The sequence below is a fragment of the Carya illinoinensis genome, chromosome 12 (assembly GCF_018687715.1).
Source record: "Carya illinoinensis cultivar Pawnee chromosome 12, C.illinoinensisPawnee_v1, whole genome shotgun sequence".
In the NCBI taxonomy this organism is placed as follows: domain Eukaryota; kingdom Viridiplantae; phylum Streptophyta; class Magnoliopsida; order Fagales; family Juglandaceae; genus Carya; species Carya illinoinensis.
In genome coordinates this window covers 22,489,651-22,504,338 of record NC_056763.1, presented here as the reverse complement: position 1 = coordinate 22,504,338, position 14,688 = coordinate 22,489,651, and the positions used below count along the sequence as shown (strand labels likewise).

General features: G+C 37.4%; 2 protein-coding genes across 3 annotated transcripts; both read left to right on the top strand.

Moving 5' to 3' along the window:
• Positions 1-233: 233 nt before the first annotated feature.
• On the top strand, positions 234-2,317 carry LOC122289415. The gene has a single exon (XM_043096384.1). It carries the CDS (start codon positions 481-483, stop codon positions 1,930-1,932), a length of 1,452 nt encoding a protein of 483 aa, XP_042952318.1. The 5' UTR covers positions 234-480; the 3' UTR covers positions 1,933-2,317.
• Positions 2,318-5,371: 3,054 nt separating this feature from the next.
• On the top strand, positions 5,372-14,232 carry LOC122289136 (DNA (cytosine-5)-methyltransferase 1-like). Of its 2 annotated transcripts, none has more exons than XM_043096088.1 (12): positions 5,372-5,881; positions 7,144-8,635; positions 9,063-10,572; positions 10,745-10,909; positions 11,098-11,296; positions 11,393-11,504; positions 11,585-11,732; positions 11,842-12,039; positions 12,578-12,856; positions 12,980-13,141; positions 13,242-13,460; positions 13,789-14,232. In XM_043096088.1, exons 1-12 carry the CDS (start codon positions 5,773-5,775, stop codon positions 13,924-13,926), a joined length of 4,731 nt encoding a protein of 1,576 aa, XP_042952022.1. In that variant the 5' UTR covers positions 5,372-5,772; the 3' UTR covers positions 13,927-14,232. The 2 variants fall into 2 exon arrangements, with proteins under 2 accessions (XP_042952022.1, XP_042952023.1); XM_043096089.1 differs by having other exon boundaries at positions 5,372-6,238.
• Positions 14,233-14,688: the final 456 nt, after the last annotated feature.

The following is a 14,688-nucleotide window of genomic DNA, read 5'->3' as shown; positions in this document are numbered from 1 at the left end:
TTTAATCATACCTCAACGCAATGGTTGACTTTGTTCTCCTTTTAGATCTGCACAGATTGCTTTGCCTAACCCGGCCGAGTAGACTGCTCGGCACACCGTTTTAAACTTTGAAAAGACTAGAAACAAGTATAAACGATCAAACGAATCGCCCTTGGAATCGAAAGGTTCGTAATTCTTGTACTCTTGGTAGCCATTGATACAGTGCAAGACCTGAAAAGGGGACGATAAAAGATCTTCAGTCATAAGAGTCTTTCATGTAATGAAACGTTCAGATAACTTTATAGAATAAATAAGGGCCTTTTTGGCACATGAATCCACCTTTTTTCTTTTCCATAGAGGTGTGAGAAACGCATTTCTTGGGTGCCTCAGTGCGTGCCTAACTCCCCCCACAAAACCTGCCTCCCACTTTTCTCTTAACCATTATTCAAAGGGAGGATTAGAACAAAATTGTCCATTTCTCAGTTTCAGAATCCTCCAAGAATGGCATTCAACAACAGAGCTAAGAAACCCATTTCCCCTTCTCAATCCTATCTATGCACCACCCTTTTCTTCGTAGTTCTCTTCACCATCCCAGCCCTTTTTCTGCTACACGCCCCTACCACCACCTCCATCTGCAACTCCTTTGCCACCCATGTCAACACCTGGTCCGGCGATCTCCGGACTGCCCTGTTTGCATGGAACCGTCTTCCGTTCATTGAAGGCCATCCTCCTCCTATTCCTCTCAAAATTGCTGTGTTTTCTCGCAAGTGGCCCATTGGCACAACCCCCGGCGGCATGGAGCGCCATGCGCATACCCTGCACACTGCTCTGGCTCGTCGTGGTCATCAAGTTCATGTCTTCACTTCCCCTCCTCCTAAAGGAAATTTTCCTATGCCTGGGAATCCATCTTCTTCGCCCTACATCCATTTCCATGAAGGCGAACCAGGCCAGTGGCGCTACAACAAAGCTTGGGAACAGTTTTTGGAAGAGAACCAACGCCAACCATTCGATGTTATTCACTCGGAAAGCGTTGCACTTCCTCACTGGATTGCCCGTCAGCTTCAAAACCTAGCAGTTTCATGGCATGGCATAGCCCTTGAGAGCTTACAATCTGATATCTTCCAAGACTTAACTCGTAAACCAAAGGAGCCCATATCTCCAGCTTTCAACAAAAGCATACAGGGGGTAGTCCCAAAGGTACTGAATGAGATAAGGTTTTTCAAGAACTATGCCCATCATATTGCCATTAGTGACAGCTGTGGTGAAATGCTTAGAGATGTGTATCAAATCCCTATCAAAAGAGTCCATGTCATTCTCAATGGTGTTGATGATGATAAGTTTGGAAAGGATATCAAACTAGGCCAAGAGTTCAGATCTAAAATTGGGATCCCAGATAATGCAAGTTTAGTACTTGGTGTGGCTGGAAGATTAGTGAAAGACAAAGGCCATCCCCTACTTTTCGAAGCATTCTCTAAGCTCATAACAAATCACCCTGGTGTCTATTTGATTGTTGCTGGATCCGGACCATGGGAGCAAAGGTACAAGGATTTGGGGTCCCAAGTCCTAGTTTTGGGGTCCATGAATCCATCAAAACTGAGAGCTTTCTATAATGCCATTGATGTCTTTGTAAATCCCACACTTAGACCCCAAGGTCTTGATCTGACTCTAATGGAGGCCATGATGAGTGGGAAACCTTTGATTGCTTCGAGGTTTCCCAGCATCAAAGGTAGCATTGTTGTTGATGATGAATACGGTCACATGTTTGCTCCAAACGTGGAGTCATTATTGGAGGTGCTGGAAACAGTGGTCGGAGAAGGCTCGAAAAGGCTAGCGCAGAGGGGAAAGGCATGCCGGGAATATGCAGCTTCCATGTTTACTGCACGTAAGATGTCATTGGCATATGAGAGGCTATTCCTCTGCATAAAAGATGAAACATTTTGTAGCTATTCATAAGCTAGCAGCTAGCTATAGAATTCCTTGCCTTTTCTCTTTTTGCCGTTTCTCCTTTCTTTTGGAATATATATTGCATTAATTTGACATAACCATTTTGATTTGTAATCTTAGACATAGCAAGTTTCACAATAACTGCAGCTTGCTCCATTGTTTTCTTTCCATCCCAAAGAACTGGAATTCCATACGGAAGTAATTCAGAAGAGTGAATCTCATTATCTCACTGTAATATCCCTTGTCAATATGAGCAAGATCATAGGCAAAAGAGCTCGAGACGAGGCTCTCGTACAAGTCTTCGACAAAGATAAATAGTTATTTTATTCTCAAGCTGGGCATGTATAAAGTATACTATTTATATCATTTAAATTGTATGATTTGATTTATAATATTTAAATTGTTTATCATTTAAATTGTATAACTTGATTTATAAGATTTAAATTTTTTTTATTAATTTTTATAATGGCTTTAAGGAATTCCAATTGTAATCTAATACTTTTGGAATATATATCTAAATTTAGCTAGAGTTTTCATATGTTCACTATTTGCGGCGAGATTCTTACTTACAAACAATGCGGACCAAATATGAAGCGGTTGTCAAAAATTATTTTATGGCTCATTATATGGAACAACTAGCGGCGACCTTTTCGCAGAAATTGCTTATTCGTAGTAAGAAAAACACACTATTGGTGACAATTTTGCTCGCCACAAATAACTATTTCTCCTGTAATGATATTACGACAAACGACAGAGTAGGAAATTAACATGACCTCATTCAATGAAAATAAACCTAGAGATACGCAATAGTCCACAATAAGAAACTCTTCTTTAAAGAATTAAAGGCTTGAACTTTTATGGAAATAAAAAAAAAACATACACACAAAATCATTTCTATATGTAGGCTGGGCTTGGAATGCTCTCAAACTAAAATAAAATTGATAAGAATACCCATAGAACTTGAATGGAGAAAAAGATATATACCCAAAAAACCTTGACTTAGATACAATGTACAATATCTTAGGAAAAGACTAAAAGAAAAGAAAATCTCAAAAAATAACTTTGAGTTATTGTCATGCTCTACCAAATAAAATAAGTACTGCTATACTCACAAATAAATTATGTAAAAGCAATAACACAAATTTACGTGCATTTATATGATCCGTTATATTTACTTTACAATAAAAATAATTTTATAATTTGATGAATCACATCAAATCACGTTAGTTTGTGAGATTATTTTTATATTATCTCTTTGTAGTTAGAGTATTTTTCAATAAAAAATTACCTCAGATTTTGTTTCTACAATATGCAACTCCATTTTTGCTCAATGGATATAGCTTAGAATTCTGTAGGCAGTTATATATGTTCCAATTCAATCCAATTGATGGAGCTCCATTAATCATGTATTCAAAGTTGCAGTCTCCAACCCCGATTGGGAAATATTGGTGTTAGAAAAATTCTACTTATATTCTAGGGTGGAGAATGTACACTTCATATCATGACTTGATTTGTAAAGAATAAAAAAATAAAAAAATAATTAAAAATCAGATCTTGCCGTATCAACTATGCAGATAGTGAGTTTTCCATGTTGGCTTGCAAGCAAAAGTGCTTTGTAATGAGCTCCGACAAGTCAGAGCCAAATTGGAGGCTATGCGAATTGGAGTTGAATTCAACGTTCAGAGACAAAGGTAGGGTATTCCGATTCCGACATTGTTGGTGCTCAGGCCTTAGTGTGAGAGAGTATGTTCCATATACCAACTTGTAAATACAAGTACTCCGTAAAAATAAAAATAAAAAAATCTAAAAATCATATATTTTGTGAATCAAGTCTTATTATGTTAGCAGAGTGAGAACATATATTCTTTACCTTGCGAGTATAAGTACTATGTAACGAGCACATCTGTATTGACAATCTTTCTCAAATTAAAGATATGCTATAACAAGTAGGGTATTTCGACTCCGACATTGTTGGTGATCAGGCCTTAGTGTGAGAGAGTATGTTCCCTATACCAACTTGTAAATACAAGTACTCCGTAAAAAAAAAAAAAAAAAAATCTAAAAATCATATATTTTGTGAATCAAGTCTTATTATGTTAGCAGAGTGAGAAAATATCTTCTTTACCTTGCGAGTATAAGTGCTATGTAACAAGCACATCTGTATTCACAATCTTTCTCAAATTAAAGATATGCTATAACAATATGAAAGGTGTTGTAGTTGTTGCTATATTAGACATTGAATTGATGATGAAGGAGCACGACTTGATTTGTAAAAAATATTTAAGAATCAAGTTTGTTGTAAATCGAATCTTGCTACATCAACAGTGTAAGAGACTCTGAGAGTATGTTCTCTATATCAGCTTATAAGTACAAGTACTATATGATGAGTATCTCTGTAAGAAAATTTAAAAATCATATATTTTATAAATCAAATCTTACTATATCAATAGTATGAGAAAATATCTTCTTTACGTCGGCTTGCAAGTATAAGTACTTTATAACTAGCACCTCTATATTAACAATCTTTATCAAATTATAGATATGCTATAACAATATGGAAGGGCTTTATGTTGCAGTTGTTGCTGCATCAGACATTAAATTGACGACAAAGGAGCATGACTTGATTTGTAAAAAATATTTAAGAATCAAATTTGTTGTGAATCAAATCTTGCTGCATCAATAGTGTGAGAGTATGTTCTCTATACTAGTTTGTAAGTACAAGTACTCTGTAATGAGCATTTCTATAAAAAAAAATTAAAAATCTTATATTTTACAAATCAAATCTTACCATATCAATAGTGTGAGAATATATCTTCTTTACATCGACTTGCAAGTATGAGTACTCTGTAACGAGTACTTCTGTAATGACAATCTTTTTCAAATTACAGATATGCTATAACAGTATGGAAGGGTTTCATGTTGCAATTGTTGTTGCATCACACATTGAATTGACAACAAAGGAGCACAACTTGATTTGTAAAAAATATTTAAGAATCAATTTTTTTTTGTAAATCAAATCTTGCTCTATCAACCGTGCCAGAGAATATGTTATGTATTTTAGCTTGTAAGTACAAGTACTCTGTAACAAGTATCTCTATAAAAATATTTAAAAATCATATATTTTGTGAATCAAATTCCACCATATCAACAATTTGAGAAAATATCTTCTCCACATCGGCTTGTAAGTACAAGTACTTTATAACAAGCACCTCGGTAATGATCATCTTTCTCAAATTACAGGTCTACCATAACAGTATGGAAGATGTTCATGATGAAGTTGTTACATCAGACATTTAATTGACAATGGGGGAGCTTCTAAAATATAATTCTATACAGAAATTATATATATATATATATATATAGAGGGCTGTTGGCATATATTTCAAAAGTGAGAAAACTAAACAAAAATGTATACGAATTTTTGTAAAACAATGGTTTTCAAGCACAAGGCCCAATTAGAATCCGTACAAATGCTTAGTTTATTGCAAAGAATTTCAGTTTCCCTCTCAATTTTTGTAGGCAAAATTTGACAAATTGTTCCCATATATTTTCCCGCACTTTCTCTTCACACTAACACAGTTCATAGAGAGTATTACAATCTTTCACGCCAACGCCGACGCCGACGCCCAACATCTGGCCTTCTCGCTGAACCCAAATCTTAGGGCTTTGGAGAAGAACGAGAGCGAGCCAGTAAACCCCCCTCGTCTGCAGTCTACGTTCCTCTTGAAGCTTCTTCTTTGTCTCTTCCTAGACTCAGTCGTCACAACCGTCGTGCATTGATCACTCTCTTTCTGATTTTCGTTCTTGGTACCGGAGAGCAGAGAAGAGTGACATCGAAGTAGGAGGGAAATGGCGCTGGCCGTCGATGAGTCCGGGAGCCCCTTCATGGCAATAAAAGAGCAGGAGCAGAAGACCGGATTGGGAGGCTTGGATGCTCAGAAGGCCAAAAATTCCTCAGGCAAGGCCGTCGCTCGCCTCCTCCATACCTCACTGAGACTCGACTCTATTGTTTTTGGACTGTGCTTATGAACATTCTCTGGGTTTTTGACTTTTGGAAGATTAGGGAATTTTGAAGTTTGACCTGTCTACGAATTTTAATTTATACTTATCAAACAAATTATCTACGACTTTTAATTTTTAAGTATGGAATTCTTTATCTAAGTTTCTAAGAATTGGTTACCCGGGCAAGGTAAATGACCCCATTTTGTTATTTTGAGTTGTGCACATCACATACTATTGTTGATTCTCCATCAAAGTCAGAGGTTAAGGAAACGGAGGACCTTAATAAGCCAATAGATAAGCTGCGTATTGAGGGGTAAGTTATCTGGGCAAGTTGAAAGTGGGTGTTTTTCCGTTTTTGTATATTATCTACGTTTACTTTTTATTTAGTTTACGAGTTTGTATACTTGCGTTTACGCTTTCAACTTTTGATGGTCAGCTCCCAAGCAGTGGGAGGAGCCCAGCCTGGTGCTCTGACCGCGTGTCTGTTGAAGAATCAATATATGATGAATTGTTGAGCTTGCTCGCTAATTGAGGGGAAGAGAAAAAGAAAAAAAAAACGTAGAACGCGGTAGCGTGTTTGTTTAGTTAACTTTTCCGTTTCCTCTGGGAATGTTACAAGGAAAAACCAATGGGTCCGCTCCTGATTGCGACATTTTCATGCTTAGTATCTATAATTTCTTTAGGACAGATAACTTGTGGCTGGGTAATTAGGTTGAAATGTAAAGCTAGATGTTGCTTTACTTGATAAATTTTTGTCTAAATTTAGGATTTTGGGTGTTTAGGGCTGCTGCAATACCAAGAGCCAAGGTGTGTCTATCTTGGATCTTCCTTAAGTACAATTGAATTCATGAATTCTGTTCGATATGGTTTGCTCTTATGTGTCTACCTCGGGTCTTCTTTTGGTTTGGTTAGATGGTAATATCAATGTGAGTCTTCTTTACGCGCAATCAAATGCATGCACATATAATTAATTGAGGCACTTTAATAATTGAGTTGTTTGCTAAATAAAGCAGCATGGTCATGGTGTTAGACATTGTGATGTTGTTGGACGTAAAAAATTCCCAAGTTGGTTGATAATCCAATGCCAATGCTCTAAGACATCTGGTTTGAATTTACTTTATAGCTGTGCCCTTTCAGCACTTGACAAAAAAAGAAGGTGCACCCTTTTGGTTGATAAGGTGTCTTTCTTCAACGGAATTTTGTAATATTTTGTCTCAGGAATGAAGAAAAAAAAGAGCACTATTTCTAGCACTAAAAAGGTGGCGACAACTAGCCAAAAAGAAAAGAAGCGAAATGTGTCTCAGGGTAGTGAAGAGTCAACTGGTTCTAGGAAGATGCCGAAGCGAGCTTCTGCATGTAGAGATTTCAAGGAGCGATCTATTCGTATATGCGAGAAGTCTTGTGTTGTTGAGACAAAGAAGGATCAATTTGCTGATGAAGAGCTTCTAGCTGTACGCTTGACTTCTAGACAAGATGATGGACGCCCAAATAGAAGATTAACTGATTTTGTCTTGCATGATGAAAATGGCGCTCCACAGCCCCTTGAGATGTTGGAAGTTGATGACATGTACATCTCAGGTCTTATATTGCCTTTTGAAGCAAGTTTGGAAAAGGAAAAGGAAAAGGAAAAGGGTGTCAGATGTGAAGGCTTTGGACGGATAGAGTCATGGAATATCTCTGGTTACGAAGATGGTTCTCCAGTGGTATGGCTTTCAACTGACATTGCCGATTATGATTGCCTTAAACCAGCAAGTAGCTACAAGAAATTTTTTGATCATTTCTTCGAAAAGGCACGCGCTTGTGTCGAGGTTTACAAAAAGCTGCCAAGGTCTTCTGGAGGGAACTCTGATTCCAGTCTAGACGAGTTGCTTGCTGGAGTTGTTCGTTCAATGAGTGGAAGCAAGCATTTTTCTTATGCAACATCTATCAAGGACTTTGTCATTTCTCAGGGTGAGTTTATCTATAATCAATTGGTTGGTTTGGATGAGACATCGAAGAAGAATGATCTGATATTTGCAGAGATGCCTGTTCTTGCTGCCTTGAGAGATGAAAGTAGCAAGCGTGGAAGCTTTATTCAAGCAAAAGTGCCAACTACAGGTGGGAGTTTAACAATTGGTTCAAAAGTAGGAGATGAAGATAAAAAAAATAAATCTGGTTCATCCAAATCTGCAGTGGAGGAAAATGAAGATTTAAAGTTAGCAAGACTCTTGCAGGAAGAAGAGAACTGGCAATCAATGAAGCAGAAGAAAAGTCAGGGTTTGTCCCATACGTCGAACAAATTCTACATAAAAATTAATGAAGATGAAATTGCCAATGACTACCCTCTACCTGCTTATTACAAGAACTCTGTAGAAGAAACTGATGAGTTCATAGTCTTTGATGGTGATATGATATGTTACACTGATGAACTTCCTCGAAGCATGCTTCATAATTGGTCACTCTACAATTCAGACTCCAGGTTAATTTCCTTGGAACTTCTTCCAATGAAACCGTGTACAGATATTGATGTCACCATCTTTGGGTCAGGGGTTATGACTTCTGATGATGGAAGTGGATTTTGTCTTGATGCCAATCCTGGTCAGTCTTCTTCATGTGGTTCAAGAGCACAGGATGCTGATGGGATTCCAATTTATTTAAGCGCAATAAAGGAATGGATGATTGAATTTGGGTCATCAATGGTTTTCATTTCAATCCGTACAGACATGGCCTGGTACGATGCATCTTTTCTCTGACTAAACAGTGGGGATAATTTCCAGCTACTGCATATCTTTTGCTTTATAAGTTACTGACTGAAGATTAATTCTGTGGGTGTGTGTGTGCACATGTAGTTTGGAATTTTAATAAACTAGTGAGATACACTCACGAATGATTATGGATGTGGAAATTATTTCATGCTAAAGGTTGTGTTGATGTTGCAAGTATGTGTAATTATATAACTGCTTTGCTACAATTAATGGGATATTCATACTTATCAAAAAATTAATGGGCTATTCATGAATATCTATGCACATTTTGAGGATTTAGGAATAGCTTTCTGGCTTTGTTCCCAATCAGGGGAAAAATTAAAGGAAAAGGAATTCAAAATAACATGAAATATATGTCAATGATGTGTGTCTGATTTCTCTGATCTTCATTAGGTATCGACTTGGTAAGCCATCAGAGCAGTATGCTCGTTGGTATGAACCAGTTTTGAGAACAGCCAGGCTTGCTGTAAGTATCATCACATTATTGAAGGAACAAAGCCGAGTTGCTCGACTTTCTTTTGCAGATGTCATCAAGAGACTGTCTGAGTTCAAGAAGGACCATTGGGCATACGTTTCTTCTGATCCAGCAGCTGTTGAAAGATATGTAGTTGTTCATGGACAGATAATACTGCAGCTATTTGCAGAATTTCCAGATGAGAAGATTAAAAGGTGTGCATTTGTGATTGGTCTTACAAAGAAAATGGAGGAGAGACATCATACTAAATGGTTATTGAAGAAGAAAAAGGTATTGCAAAAGAGTGAATCAAATTTGAATCCAAGAGCAGCAATGGCACCTGTGCAATCCAAGAGGAAGGTTATGCAGGCTACAACAACTAGACTAATAAACAGAATTTGGGGGGAGTACTATTCAAATTACTCACCAGATGATCTACCTGAAGAAACTACTTGTGATTTGAAAGACGAGGAGGACGTTGAGGAGCAAGAGGAAAATGAAGAAGATGATCGTGAAGAGAATAAGTTATTATTTTCAGAGGGAACTCAGAAACCTCTTACAGTCTCAAGAACAACTAAATTATGCTCTATGAATAAGGAAATAAGCTGGGATGGGAAGCCTGTTGGAAAAACATCCACTGGTGAAGTGTGCTATAAAAAAGCCATTGTTCATGGTGATGCAATTGCTGTTGGGGGTGCTGTTTTAATGGAAGCAAACGAATCATTGGACCTTCCCATGATCTATTTTGTTGAATTCATGTTTCAAGCATCAGATGGAAGCAAAATGTTCCATGGAAGAATTTTGCAGCAAGGATCTCAGACTGTTCTTGGCAATGCTGCTAATGAGAGGGAGCTATTTCTGACAAATGAGTGCATGACTCTGGGATTGGAGAATGTTAAACAGACAGTTGTTGTGGATGTTCGCTTAGTGTCATGGGGGCATCAACATAGGAAGGATAATGCTAATGCTGATAAAATTGATAAAGCACAAGCAGAAGAGAGGAAGAGAAAGGGGTTGCCACTTGAATATTACTGTAAAAGCTCGTATTATCCTGATAAAGGTGCTTTTGTTAGTCTTCCCTATGAAACTATGGGTCTCGGGTCAGGCTTTTGCCACTCTTGCAAAATAAGAGAAGCACAGAAGGACGAGGAAACTTTTAAATTAAATTCATGTCAGACTGGTTTTGTGTACAGGGGAACTGAGTACTCTGTTCATGATTATATCTATGTCAGCCCCCATAACTTTGCGGTGGAAAGTCTGGATCATCTAACTTTCAAGAGTGGAAGGAATGTGGGTTTGAAACCTTATGTCGTTTGCCAAGTGCTGGAGATTATTGTCACACGTGAAGCTAAAAGACTTGAAGACAAATCTACGAAGGTTAAAGTTAGAAGATTTTTCAGACCAGAAGACATTTCAGTTGAGAAGGCATACTGCTCTGACATTCAGGAAGTAAGAGCTCCTTTAAGAAACTCATGCTATTCGAAGTACATGGAATACCTCTATGAGTTTCTTGGTCATTTTTTGATTTTCTTGGTGAATGTTCTACGAATTCACCTGCATTTCCATCCTTGATTTCTTGTAGCCTTTTCTCTTAAGGATTTTTCATTGTTCAAATTGTCAGGTCTACTTCAGTGAAGAAACACATGTTATGGCTGTCGAAAATATAGAAGGTAAATGTGAAGTCCGAAAGAAGTATGATGTTCTGGCATGCGTTGCTCCTGCCATCTCCCAACACATTTTCTTCTGTGAATATATGTACGATCCTTCTAAAGGGTCCCTCAAGCAGGTACCTGGATTTCTCCACTCGTCTTGTATCTCATTTACAAATTTGATCAATACGTGGAAATGGTGTTATTTTATGATTTCAAAATAGTTTCAACTTCTGCAATTAATATTACCAGACCATTTACTTGATGTACAAAAAGAACTTTACTCTGTTGGAGTATAAATTTTCTTCCTCTTTCTTGGGGACAGTTGCCAGCTCATATTAAACTAAGATACTCAACTGGGGATGCGGATGGTGTTGCTGCATCTAGAAAGAAAAAGGGCAAGTGCAAAGAAGGAGAGGATTTAGAATATGAGAAACAAAGAGAAGCATCTTGGGAGAATCGGTTGGCAACATTAGATATATTTGCTGGTTGTGGTGGCTTGTCAGAGGGATTGCAGCAGTCTGGTAAACTCAATCTCTTTTTTTCTAATGTATTTTTTCTTCCAATTGCTGTATTAAAGCATCTCATGATTTCCCATTAATTGTCATCCATCAATGCAGGTGCCACATTAACCAAGTGGGCAATTGAGTATGAAGAACCTGCTGGAGATGCCTTTAAACTCAATCATCCAGAGTCAGTGATGTTCATTAATAACTGCAACGTGATTCTTAGGTAAACAAATGTGTTGACAAAATTCCTTTTGACCCCAATTCTATAATTTTGGAGTGACCTGTCATTCTTTTGTACTACAGGGCTGTGATGGAGAAGTGTGGGGATGCCGATGACTGTATCTCAACTTCAGAAGCTGCAGAGTTAGCTGCAGCTCTTAGTGAGAAAGAGATTAATGATTTGCCACTTCCAGGGCAAGTGGATTTCATCAATGGTGGACCTCCATGTCAGGTTTGTGCAGATGTTTGCTTCTTTTCCTCCTATCGAGTTTCTGTTGATATGTAATAAACCTTTGAGCCTTTATCAACAAGAAACTTAATGAAAGCCACATTTCTTTCAGGGTTTCTCGGGAATGAATAGGTTCAATCAGAGCACTTGGAGTAAAGTTCAGTGCGAAATGATCTTGGCATTCTTATCCTTTGCTGATTACTTTAGGCCAAAGTACTTCCTTCTAGAGAACGTGAGGAACTTTGTGTCTTTCAATAAAGGACAGACATTTCGTTTGACTCTTTCCTCACTCCTTGAGATGGGTTATCAGGTAGATATTGCATCACTTCTGATGTATAATGTTTAAGCATACATACATTCATCTGTGTTTTACATATATAGATATGTAAATAGACCATCCTGCATAATATATATATATATATATTTATATATATGTATATATATATATATATATATATATATAAACTCCTAGGGGTTGGCTCAAGTGGTAAAGGTTTTGGTCTTGGTGTTATGCTTCCTCCAAGGACTAAGGTTCAAGGTTTGAATCCCACTGTATGCAAATAATCTCTAGGGGCTATTGGATTGAAAGATTCTCTTTGAATTACTTGAGGTGCACTTGTGGGAAACTCCTTATCAAGGGTTTGTACACCTCTAGGATTAGTTAGGATGTTGTTTCCGGACACTCGGTGTCAATAAAAAAAATAATATATGTATATATATCATAAAATATAAGTCAATTATGTCAAATATGTATATATATTTGAGTGGTATATGTTTGCGTCTGTTTGCATGTGGGTAATTTGCACGTCTGTGTGGATCTTATGGATGTTGGTTTTGTTTGTATTAAGGTGAGGTTTGGTATTCTGGAAGCTGGAGCATATGGTGTTTCACAGTCAAGAAAACGTGCATTTATATGGGCAGCCTCCCCTGAAGAGACGCTCCCAGAGTGGCCAGAGCCAATGCATGTCTTTGCTGCCCCGGAGTTGAGAGTAACATTGTCAGGAAATTTGCAGTATGCTGCAGTCCGAAGTACTGCAAATGGAGCCCCTTTCCGTGCAATTACTGTAAGAGATACAATTGGTGATCTCCCAGCTGTAGGGAATGGTGCTGCTAAGATAAATTTAGAGGTATATTTAATATAATATACCAAAAGAAATGTAGGAATATACCATCTTTGTATACCTTTAACTAATAACTGGCCTTGAGCAGAGCAAATATGATTGCCTGACTTCTGAATTTTTGTTGCTCAGTATGAAAATGACCCTGCCTCTTGGTTTCAAAAGAAAATTCGAGGGAATATGGCTGTCTTGACTGATCATATATCAAAAGAAATGAATGAGCTCAATCTCATTCGGTGTCAGAAAATTCCAAAGAGACCTGGTGCAGATTGGCATGACCTTCCGGATGAAAAGGTACAAACATAATTACTGGAGTTCTGAGGTTGTTATTGGCCTACTGCTTGTGTGTGTTGGCCTTAAATAGTTTTGTAAATGCTATTTCAATAAAATGCAGGTGAAACTGTCAACCGGACAAATTGTTGATTTGATACCATGGTGCCTGCCTAACACAGCTAAGCGACACAATCAATGGAAGGGGCTGTTTGGAAGGTTGGATTGGGAAGGGAACTTCCCAACTTCCATCACAGACCCGCAACCAATGGGTAAGGTGGGGATGTGTTTTCACCCCGATCAGGACAGGATCCTCACAGTTCGTGAATGTGCTCGATCGCAAGTAAGAAGAATTCCATCTCCTTCGGTCTCATTAATTGCCATGATAAAAAAACTAGAAGCGTGGGTTTCAAAAAAGAGCATGAAATCATGTTGATGAATTAAAGTTTATTTGAATTAATTATAAGATGTGATTAAAGTCAAAGATCTATGCTCAAGCCAGGAAAAAGAAAGTGAGTGAAGAAACCTTTTACTCCCTGAAATTAAGCCTAGTAAATCTTCTGAGAATTATTTGGGAATATGGACATGTATGCATGGCAATAATAACAAGATTTGTTGAGCTAACAAATTTACAATCCAAACAAGTTACTCAAGAACTCCATCCACTGCAGGGTTTCCCAGATAGCTACCAGTTTGCCGGTAATATCCAACACAAGCACAGGCAGATTGGAAATGCTGTACCTCCTCCTCTGGCATACGCCCTGGGGAGAAAACTCAAGGAAGCTGTGGACAGTAAGAGATCTACATAGTGTATCAGTGATCTTGCATTGTCTGTTGGATTGACCGATGCACAAAGCAAATGCATCTTTCTTCCCAAAGGATGGACATATTAGTGTGGGTGCTTATGCCTAATTCGATGGATCTTTTTTTTTTTTTTTTTTTTTTTTTTTTTTTCTTGAAAGATAAAGTATTGCATAATTTCAGTGTTATCCACAATAACACTGCATAATTCAAGTCGCACTTGTTAATGTTGCTCGTTCAATCGAGTGGCTTATTATCTCAAACAAGAGACGATAAATCATTATTTAATGATTTGAATTATCAGGATTACTGTATTATAAATGTGTTTTTTTTTTTTTTTGGGTGCTCTGTAAAAGTTCTCTGAAGGCCAACCTGCAGCTGAATTAATATTAGGTATGCAGTTTTAGGTTTAGGCTATGTTTGTATATTAAGCTGAATTGAGTTTTTTTATTAATAGTAGTGAGTTGAGATGGTGGAGTGAGTTTTGTGGAGCCTACTTGAGATGAGTTTAGATGTGTTTGAATTTTAATGAGATTAGATGATTTTATGGGAAGTTGAAAGTTTGTTTGTCTTGTGTATAAAGAGGTTTTGAGTTAAAAAAAAAGTTATAAGTCTTACGTATAAAGAGATTTTGAGTTGAGCGATATTTAGTAATTTGAAAATTATGTATTTGAATGTTGGGCCAGATTTAAATTTACTTTTATGCTACTATACTATTTGACCAAGTTTTGTTAATATTTGATTTTTTCTCTTCTATATATTTTTGCGCT

Excerpts from the sequence above, each read along its gene's own strand:
- LOC122289415 (XM_043096384.1), top strand. The coding sequence starts at position 481 with ATGGCATTCAACAACAGAGCTAAGAAACCCATTTCCCCTTCTCAATCC.
- LOC122289136 (XM_043096088.1), top strand. The coding sequence starts at position 5,773 with ATGGCGCTGGCCGTCGATGAGTCCGGGAGCCCCTTCATGGCAATAAAA. Across the intron at positions 12,040-12,577 it reads TCCTTGAGATGGGTTATCAG|GTGAGGTTTGGTATTCTGGA; the intron begins GTAGATATTGCA and ends GTTTGTATTAAG. Across the intron at positions 13,461-13,788 it reads GTGAATGTGCTCGATCGCAA|GGTTTCCCAGATAGCTACCA; the intron begins GTAAGAAGAATT and ends CATCCACTGCAG.